Source organism: Nicotiana sylvestris, chromosome 2 (genome assembly GCF_000393655.2).
Source record: "Nicotiana sylvestris chromosome 2, ASM39365v2, whole genome shotgun sequence".
NCBI lineage: Eukaryota > Viridiplantae > Streptophyta > Magnoliopsida > Solanales > Solanaceae > Nicotiana > Nicotiana sylvestris.
In genome coordinates this window covers 64,457,870-64,468,897 of record NC_091058.1, presented here as the reverse complement: position 1 = coordinate 64,468,897, position 11,028 = coordinate 64,457,870, and the positions used below count along the sequence as shown (strand labels likewise).

The window sequence follows — 11,028 nt, the reverse complement described above, 5'->3', positions numbered from 1 at the left end:
CCTTCTAGCTAGTCAATCATGACTGACCTGATCCATGGCATTAGGACCAAAGTCTTTCTCCTAATAAGAGGAGTCCAAATCCATTGAACCTGAAATTTTCTCCATGCAAATTGAAGACATTCCCCCAAGAATCCTTATAACTTGCCCAACAAATCCACCACCACCACCAGTCGCATAAACACCCAAGGACAAAAACACTGTAAATTAGCCTAGGCACGTCATATGTCGCCAAGTTTAAGTGTGGCATCTTCGCTGAAGTGAGGTGTCGGCACACACCTCAAAAGGCAATTAACCAAAAATCAGCTAACTAACTACTTTTTAAATGAAAAAAAAAAAGAAAGATATGCTGATCCAAGAAGGCCGTGGGCTTTATCTTGATGAAAGGCAGCTAGTAAATTGTTCTTGTTTATTTACTTAATATGCTACGTCACTAAGATGAGAAATGCACCCATCCATAAAAAAAAACATGCTAGAGCATCATCAAATTTTGCAACATTATCAGAATTTCATCATAGAATAGTATGATATCACATTTACTGATGATTATTTGTACAACACAAAAATTGAAAATTGTGTGTACAGTTGAATTGTATGTCACACCCCAATCTTGGGAGGTGTGGCTGGCACCCGATGCCCGAAGGCCCGAGCGAACCAACCATGAGATATGATCTGAAATATATTAATTTGCAGGCAGAAAAACCCAAAACGACATATATATATATATATATATATATATATATATATATATATATATATATATATATATATATTAGGCTAACAAGGCTGCAACAACAGTATAACAGCTATCCAGAAGGCCGATAGGGCCATACAGAAAAAAATATACATGCTATGACCGCTAGTCTGCAAGCCTCTAAGAGTGTATGACAATCTCAACAGGCCGGGGCAAGACCCCCGACATGCCCAAAAATACACATATACATCTGTAACAGTACTTATGGACTCAAAGTCAGCAACTCCGAAGAAGTGGAGTGCGAAACCCAACGCTGATCCTGGGGTCCTATTGATGAGGCACGCCGCTCTGTCTAGGGCATGAACACAGTGCATAAAAAGGCGTCAGTACGAAATATGTACTGAGTATGTAAGGCGACAAGTGTAACATGAAAAATGTAATTAACAATAGAAGAGATATAGAGACAATTTGAATTCTGAAACTAGCCTCGATAGGAAACTAAAATTCAACATGGATATAAATGTATGCTCGTGGAATCGTCGCTCACTATCGCTACTTATAATATATCACATTATATAATAATAAATCCCTCGTGGGGATATAATATCCATAACATACCCGGCCATAATAAAGGCTCGGTAGAATCGTACCCGGCCACGTGAAGCTCGGTAATCCCAACTGATCAATGGTTACACAATAAGTGTCATACCCGGCCGTCTATAGTGCGGCTCGTTAATGAAAGTAAATACATACATATATTAAATCATGAATTATATAAGTACAATGCAAAACTAACTTTAAAAGACGTATTCTAAGAAGAGTAGTGGCCTATCATCATTATTCCCCGACTATCATGGTTGTCGCTAAAATATTTAATTTTCAACTACGAGCCAACAAGTACTAAGAACATGAAAGTTATGTATTATGAGTACCTTTGAAGTAAGTGTTACTTATTCATGATTTATATGGACGTCGAAAGGAGAACGAGTCAAAAGGCTCTAGTTCTTTTTAAACAAGGAACAAGGAAAACCGAGAATTCATAGGTATTCTCTGAAGTAAACAATCTATGAGAAAGGATTAGGTCTAAGCATCTTTATAAGTTGAAGGTGAAATAACTCGAATCCGATGAAACAATTCGATAAACGTTTATTCTAGTCATACCGAAAAGTATAGCAAAGCCCTACATACCATGTCGATGGAGTTATATACGGTTTTCGAGACCTCGAAAGCCTTAGGAATGATTTCCTACATAATACGAACCATTCAATATCAAATTCAAGCTCATATCTTACATAATTCTTCATTTAGACATTTATGCGAACAACTTGCGACCATGAATTTGTAGACTCTTTTGTAGTTTAATTTCCCCCCAACACACCACCAAATTTTTACTTTACTACATCTCCTCATCGACACGATTCCATCCATGTCTTCACAGATCCAAACAACACAATAAAACCATATAAAACAACCCCAACAATCAAGTCATATTAAGAGAGGTTTCTTAAAAAAATCAAGAACATTTCTATAGAGGTTTCAACTATTTCTTAGGAATTCTTATGGTAGAAGTTTACAAAGATCAAAGAGGAAGTTAAATCATACCTTGTGTGACCAGAATTACTTTAAATTCGAGATTAATTCAAGGCGGAGTCTTCCTACGAAAAGTGAAACACAAAAGATATCACGATTCCGAAGCTACCATGGTGTTCTCTATCTTGAGGATGACTAAATTGTTGTTATGATTGGCTAGATGGATGGGAGGAGTTTGAGAGGAAATTCCTAGGTTTTAGGTTCTGTTTTGGAGAGGATAAAATGCAGGGGTTCTGTTTTAAATTGACTTAAATAAAATAAATTTTAACTAAAACCGACTAAGCACACTGTTCCCATAACAGTGTGCACCCCTCTGCGAAAATGTTAATATATCTCTACTCTGAAGTCTTATTAACAAACGATTTATTGGGTTGGAAACTAGACTCATAGACCTTCGATTCGGTGGATAGAACACACCATAACTCCTAGTATATTGAGAGAAAAGCTCATCAATATTTTATCCAAATTTCAATGAAATTTAAAACCCGTAACTTGCGGCGATCTTTGTCAAATTTTTAATCACAACTCGAATGACTTCCAATCTTAACGTATAACTGTCGTATCATTTAAATATCTCATAGAAATTATCTTCCTATAGAATTAGCCCCTTTACAACATGATAACGCCGAATACACAAGATGTAACATTTTCCTCTCCTTAAGAACATTCGTCCTCGAATGTTAGCGGTTAACCTAACTTCTGGAAAAAAAAATTTAAAAAATTTTGCCAGAGTTTCCCCTGTAAATAGAACTATCCAAAACCTGTCATCAGTCCAAACATACATATCCAATGCCACACAAGGCTACACATCATCATAATAACATCAACTTGGCCCCACACGATCGTTTACTTATACAATAATAATAATAAGAAGGTTAGCCATAACTTAATTACCTCAGCTGTCACTGGTTGATATCTATGCAACACCTGCCATAGTTGTCTCAAACATATCACCTAAAGGCCCAAATAAATGAGGGTATCTGGACTTCATGTCCTCCTCGGCCTCCCATGTCATTTCCTCTACATTATTGTTCCTCCAAAGTACTTTTTATTGAGGCTATCTCTTTAGTCCGTAGCTTACGAATTTGACGGTCAAGAATGGCAACAAGTATTTCTTCATATGACAAGTCCTCGGTAACTTGAATATCCTCAATAGGGCTGATGCAAGAAGGATCACCTAAAAATTTGCGAAGCATGAAAACGTGAAATACCGGATGGATTGCGTCTAATTCTGGTGGCAAGTCAAGTTTGTAGGCTACTCGCCAAATTCTCTAAACAATCTGATATGGCCCGATATATCTTGGGTTGAGTTTTCCCTTCTTGCCAAATCTCATTACACCCTTCATAGGCGATACTTTCAAGAATACCCAGTCTCCCACAGCAAATTCCAAGTCTCGACGTCAGTTATCTGGATATGATTTCTGTTGACTTTGAGTTGTACGCAACCTTTTCTGGATCAACTTTACCTTTTGTACAGCTTGGCGTACCAATTCGGGTCCTAGCAACTTTGTCTCACCAACATCAAACCAGCCAATAGGAGATCTGTATTTCCTCCCATATAGTGCCTCATAGGGTGCCATTTGAATACCGACGTGATAACTGTTGTTGTAGGCAACTCAATAAGCGGTAAATGATCTTCCCAACTTCCCTTGAAGTCTATGATACAAGCTCGCAACATATCTTCGAGCGTCTGAATAGTGCATTCGGCTTGTCCGTCGGTCTGCGGATGAAATGTTGTACTAAGATTAACAAGAGTACCCAAACCTTCTTGAAAAAATCTCCAGAAATTAGATGTAAATTGGGCACCTCTGTCAGATATAATAGAAAGTGGAACTCCATGTAACCGAACTATTTCCTTGATATACAGTCTCGCATAGTCTTCAGCTGAATAAGTGGTCCTATCTGGGAGAAAGTGAGCTGATTTCGTCAGCCTATCCACAATGACCCAAATAGAATCGAACTTCCGCGAGAATTAGGCAATCCTGTAATGAAATCCATATTAATCGATTCCCATTTACAAGCTGGAATCTCAATATTTTGAAGTAGCCCTCTAGGTTTCTGGTGTTCAGCTTTAACCTGCTGGCAGTTGGGACACTAAGCCACAAATGTGGCTATATCGTTCTTCATACCGTTCCACCAGTATAGCTGACGAAGATCATAATACATTTTGGTTGAACCAGGATGAATTGAGTAACGAGACTAGTGCATCTCTGTCATAATTTGCTTACAAAGTTCCCCAACATTAGGGACACACCATCGGCCCTTATATTTTAGAATTCCATCATCAAATTGCTCGAACAATTGCTTCTTCTGAAAATGGATGCTCTCTTTAATCTTGACTAGCTCCGGATCCTCAAATTGACGTATTTCTACCTCAGCTACCAGTGATGACCCCGCAATATTTTGGACTACTACACCCTGGTCACCTTTATCATTTAGCCGCACACTTAGGTTAACCAATCGATATATCTCCTTAGTCATTTCTAATTTCCTAGCTTCTACATGTTTCACGCTGCCCATGGATTTGCGACTCAACGCATCAACTACCACATTCGCTTTGCCCGGATGGTACAAAATATCCACATCATAGTCCTTCAGCAATTCAAGCCATCTCCTTTGTCTCAAGTTCAACTCTTTCTACTTAAATATATATTGTAAACTTTTGTGATCTGTATAGATATCTACATGAACACCATAAAGATAATGACGCCATATTTTCAACGCAAATATAACAGCTGCTAACTCAATATCATGAGTCGAATAATTGTGTTCGTGCTTCCACAACTGCCTCGAAGCATATGCAATAACTTTGCCATGCCGCATTAGAACATATCCCAATACAACCCTAGATGCATCACAATATACCACATAACCTTCAGATCCCTCAGGAAGTGCTAGAACAGGTGCTGATGTTAAGCATTTATTCAACTCATGAAAGCTCCTTTCACATGCATCAGACCATTGGAACTTAACGGCTTTGTGTGTCAATTTTGTTATGGAAGCAGCAATAGAAGAGAAGTTCTCCACAAATCTCCGATAATAACCAGCTAAGCCCAAGAAACTACGAACTTCCGTAGGAGTTGTGGGTCTAGGCCAATTTTGTACTGCTTCAATTTCCTAACCATCTACCTTAATACCTTCATCGGAAATGATATGCCCAAGGAATGCCACTGAATTCAACCAAAATTCGCATTTGGAGAATTTAGCATATAATTTCTGATTTTTCAAAGTTTGCAACACCACACGCAAATGATCCTCATGTTCTGCTTCTGATCAAGAATATACCAGAATATTATCAATGAAAACAATTATAAATATATCTAGAAATGGCTTGAAAACCCAATTCATTCAATCCATGAAAGTTTCTAGCACATTAGTAAGACCGAAAGACATCACAAGGAATTCATAATGGCCATATCTAGTCCGAAAAGCCATTTTCAGAATATCTCTCTCCTTAACTCGCAACTGGTGATAGCTGGATCGAAGGTCAATCTTTAAGAAATACTTGGCACCTTGGAACTGATCAAACAAATCATCAATTCTGGGTAAGGGGTACTTGTTCTTGATAGTAACTTTGTTGAGCTGACGATAGTCAATACACATTCTTAACGAACCGTCCTTCTTACGAACAAACAACACTGGTGCACCCTAGGGAGAAGTATTGGGCCTGATAAAGCCCTTATTCAGAAGATCCTTCAATTGGGCTTTCAATTCTTTTAACTCAGCAGGAGCCATTATGTATGAAGGAATAGATATTGGCTAAGTATCTGGAAGCACATCAATAGCAAAGTCGATTTCTCTTTTGGGAGGAAGACCAGGAAATTCATCAGGAAATACATCGGGAAATTCATTCACGATGGGAACCGATTGAAGGGTTGGAGATTTCACCTCTATATCATGCACTCGTACCAAATGATAGATGTACCCCTTCAAAATCATCCTTCGAGCTTTAAGGTAAGAAATAAACTTCTGCTTAGGCGTTGCAGCATCACCTTTCCGTTCAATAATAGGCTCACTTGGAAAATTAAAACGAACAATCTTTGTCTAGCAATCTACATTGGCATAACAAGAAGCTAGCCAATCCATACCCATAATGCTATCAAAATCAACCATTTCTAGCTCATGCAAATCAACTAACGTATGGCGGTCATGAATCTTCACGTCTAACTACAACAGACTCACCCAGTGGAGTAGATACCTCAAATGACTTATGCAACAAGTCAGGCTCTCTATCCCATTTACTAGCAATGAAGGGGGAGATATACGACAATGTAGAACCAGGATCTATCAAAGCATACATATCGATAGAAAAAACGGATAGTATATTTGTAACCATGTCCGGAGATGACTCTAAATCCTGACGACTCGATAAAGCATATATGCGATTCTGCTGATCTCCTGAACCAGAAGCTCCAAATCTTCCCCTACCCCTGCCAGCTGATGTCTGCATACTCTGCCTAGGAGGACGTACCGAAGTAGAAGAAGCCCCTGCAGATGCCGTCGGCTGATCCATACTCCCTCTGCCTGTCATCGGACAATGTCTCATAATATGACCTAGCTGTCCATATGCATAACATGCATCAGAACCCTGACGACATGGTATAAAATGATTTCGGCCACATCGATCACATCTGGGAAACTGAGGCCTCATCTGACTGAACTCGCCTCTAAACTGTGGACCTGGGGTCCGTGAACTCTGACCTGGACCAGAATAAGTGGTCTGATCATGTCGCTGTCCTTGAAACTGTGGTGGTGCACTGGCTACCAGATAAGATGGACGCTAGGAAACTGTAGCCTAAATCCACCTCGAAACTCTCCTGTGTTACCTGCGAACCACGCCCTCTTCTGCTGGCCTCTATCATGCTCTCGATTGGATCGTTGTTGCCTCTTGCGATCCTCTAGACCCTGTGCATATGCTTGAATATGGGCAATATCCATTCCTTGGTTTGGAGAAGCTATAGTTCACTCATTTATCAAGTGTGCCCCAAACCACTAACAAACTAGTGTACCTGATCACTTATATCAGCAATAATCGTAGGAGCATACCTAGCCAAAGAGTTGAACTGCATGATATATTCTCGAACGCTCGTATTACCCTGTTCTAAGTGTAAGAACCTATCTCGTCGGGCTTTTCGAAGCTCAATTAGCAAATATTGCTGTAAAAATGCCTCAAAGAACTCGTTCCATGTCACTGGTGGCACATTAGGCCTCCGAGTCTACTTCCAAGTCTCATACCATGTCACAACAATATCACGTAGTCTATAAGAAGTAAACTCCACTGACTCAACATCTGTGGCATGTATAATTTGTAAGGTCCATTGCATATGATCTAGAAAATCCTGTAGGTCAGCATTAGGATCAACCCATGTAAATACTGGAGGATCCAAGTTGATAAAGTCTCGAACTCTCGCACTCACAAACCTATTAGCAATACTGAGGGTTTGGTGTTGGGCCTAGGAGGCCACTATTCGAGTCAGCAATTGTACAACGCTCTGCATGTCTAGGTCCTGATCAGGAACAACTGGGAGAGGGACTGGAGGTACGTTAGCTCCTCTACGCCCTTCCGGGGGTGGTGGGGGTGCTGGCCCGGAAGCTTAAGAATCAGCCTCATTCTATGGCTCTTATTGATCTACATTAGTAGGTGGAACTTGACTTGTGCCCTCTCCCGCCTCTTCAACCAACCTCTGGATAAATTTCATAGCCACTTGTTGTCTCGTAGTATTAAGCATCACTGAGAAGGTAAACAAAAAGAGAATTAGGAATGAACACTTATGATTAGGCTCTATTGCACGATTTAGATCAAGAAGAAAATAATAATCCTAAATGTCCAATAGCCTCATATTTATAAGTGTGGTGCACAACACACCATAAACAAGACTCTACTAGACACGGCTTGCAGACTCCCTAAGACTGACCTGCTCTGATATCAAGTTTGTCACACCCTAATCTTGGGAGGTGTGGTTGGCACCCGATGCCCGAAGGCCCGAGCGAACCAACCATGAGATATGATCTGAAATATATTAACCTACAGGCAGAAGAGCCCAAAACGACACACACACACACACACACACACATACACACACACACACACACACATATATATATATATATATATATATATATAACCTAGGCCAACAAGGCTGCAACAACAGTATAACAACTATCCAGAAGGCCGATAGGGCCATACAAAAAAAATAAACATGCAATGACCGCTAGTCTGCAAGCCTCTAAGAGTGTAAGACAATCTCAACAGGTCGGGACAAGGCCCCCGACATGCCGAAAACTACACATAGACATCTGTAACAGTACCTATGGACCCAAAGTCAGCAACTCCGAAGAAGTGGAGTGCGAAACCCAACGCTGATCCTGGGGGTCCTACTGAAGAGGCACGCCGCTTTGTCTATCCGAGCCTGTGGGCATGGACACAGCGCACAAAAAGGCATCAGTACGAAATATGTACTGAATATGTAGGGCGACAAGTGTAACATGAAAAATTTAATTAACAATAGAAGAGATATAGAGACAATTTGAATTCTGAACCTAGCCTCGATAGGAAACTAAAATTCAACATGGATATAAATGTATGCTCATGGAATCGTTGCTCACTATCGCTACTTATAATATATCACATTATATAATAATAAATCCCTCTGTGGGGCTATAATATCCATAACATACCCGGCCATAATAGAGGCTTGGCAGAATCGTACCCAGCCACGTGAAGCTCGGTAATCCCAACCGATCAGTGGTTACACAATAGGTGTCATACCCGGCCGTCTATAGTGCAGCTCGGTAATGAAAGTAAATACATACATATATTAAATCATGAATTATATAAGTGCAATGCAAAACTAACCTTAAAAGACGTATTCTAAGAAGAGTCGAAGTGACATATCATCATTATTCCCTGACTATCATGGTTGTCGCTAAAATATTTAATTTTCAACTATGAGCCAACAAGTACTAAGAACTTGAGAGTTATGTATTATGAGTACCTTTGAAGTAAGTGTTACTTATTCATGATTTATATGGACGTCGAAAAGAGAATGAGTAAAAAGGCTCTAGTTCTTTTTAAACAAGGAACAAGAAAAACCGAGAATTCATAGATATTCTCTGAAGTAATCAATATATGAGAAAGGATCAGGTCTAAGTATCTTTATAAGTTGAAGGTGAAATAACTCAAATCCGACGAAACAATTCGATAGACGTTTATTCGAATTCTTGTCATGCCGAAAAGTATAGCGAAAGCCCTACATACCTTGTCGATGGAGTTATATACGATTTTCGAGACCTAGAAAGCCTTATGAATGATTTAATACATAATACGAACCATTCAATATCAAATTCAAGCTCATATATTATATAACTCTTCATTTAGACATTTATGCGAACAACTTGCGGCCATGAATTTGTAGACTCTTTTGTAGTTTAATTTCCCCCTAACACACCACAAATTTTTTACTTTACTACATCTACTCATTGAAATGATTCCATACATGTCTTCACATATCTAAACAACACAATAAAACCATATAAAACAGCCCAACAATCAAGTCATATTAAGAGAGGTTTCTTAAAAAAATCAAGAACATTTCTATAGAGGTTTCAACTATTTCTTAGGAATTCTTATGGTAGAAGTTTACAAAGATCAAAGAGGAAGTTAAATCATACCTTTTGTGACCAGAATTACTTTAAATTCGAGATTACTTCAAGGCGGAGTCTTCCTACGAAAAGTGAAACACTGAAGAATTCACGATTCCGAAGCTACCATGGTGTTCTCTATCTTGAGGATGACTAAATTGTTGTTATGATTAGCTAGATGGATGGGAGGAGTTTGAGAGGAAATCCCTAGATTTTAGGTTCTATTTTGGAGAGGATAAAATGCAGGGGTTCTGTTTTAAATTGACTTAAATAAAATAAATTTTAACTAAAACCGACTAAGCACACTGTTCCCATAACAGTGTGCACCCCTGTACGAAAATATTAATATCTCTCTACTCTGAAGTCATATTAACGAATGGTTTATTGAGTTAGAAAATAAACTCATAGACCTTCGATTCGGTGGGTAGAACACACCATAAATCTTAGTATATTGAGAGAAAAGCTCATCAAAATTTTGTCCAAATTTCATAGCAATTTAAAACCCGTAACTTGCGGCAATCTTTGTCGAATTTTTAATCATAACTCGGATGACTTCCAATCTTAACGTATAACTATCGCATCATTTAAATATCTCATATAAATTATCTTCCTATCGAATTAGCTCCTTTATAGCATGATAACGCCGAATACACAAGGTGTAACATTGTACCCCCAACCTTTCTACTACATCTTTCACCCTATGTGTCTTCAGAATTCATCACAAAATAGTTTTGTACATGATTGCTTGTACAACACTAAAATTGAAAATTGTGTGTACAACTTATTTATGCCGCAGGCCCTATGGAATCTTGTTCTGTACATGATTATCGATACAACACTAAAATTGAAAATTATGTACAACTGATTTGTACCATCGGCCCTATGGAATCTTGTTCTGTACATGATTTCTGTACAACACTAAACTTGAAAATTGTGTGTACAACTGATTTGTACCTCCATCTTTCACCTATTACGTGTCTTTAGAAATTCACCACAAAATAGCATAGACTCTTGTTTTTTATATGATTGAACCGACACCCTTTTACACCACCTTTCACCTACTAGTATTGATATTTTTCACCAACTATATATCTATAAATTTTTGT

The 11,028-nt window shown here is 38.7% G+C and overlaps 1 protein-coding gene across 1 annotated transcript; it reads right to left on the bottom strand.

Annotated features, from left to right (window-relative positions):
• Positions 1 to 6,040: 6,040 nt before the first annotated feature.
• On the bottom strand, positions 6,041 to 7,350 carry LOC138885000 (uncharacterized). The gene is made up of 4 exons (XM_070165882.1): positions 7,291 to 7,350; positions 7,108 to 7,186; positions 6,480 to 7,042; positions 6,041 to 6,325 (listed from the first exon to the last, which is right to left on the bottom strand). The coding sequence occupies exons 1-4, from the start codon at positions 7,348 to 7,350 to the stop codon at positions 6,041 to 6,043; spliced, it is 987 nt and encodes a 328-aa protein (XP_070021983.1).
• Between the last annotated feature and the right edge of the window lie 3,678 nt (positions 7,351 to 11,028).

What these genes read in the sequence shown, in the direction of transcription:
- LOC138885000 (XM_070165882.1), bottom strand. Translation starts at nt 7,350, where the DNA reads ATGCAGTTCAACTCTTTGGCTAGGTATGCTCCTACGATTATTGCTGAT. An exon ending in TTGCTGATATAAGTGATCAG is followed by an intron (nt 7,187 to 7,290) that starts GTACACTAGTTT and finishes GCATATGCACAG; the next exon opens with GGTCTAGAGGATCGCAAGAG. An exon ending in TGTTGCATAAGTCATTTGAG is followed by an intron (nt 6,326 to 6,479) that starts GTATCTACTCCA and finishes GTAGATTGCTAG; the next exon opens with ACAAAGATTGTTCGTTTTAA.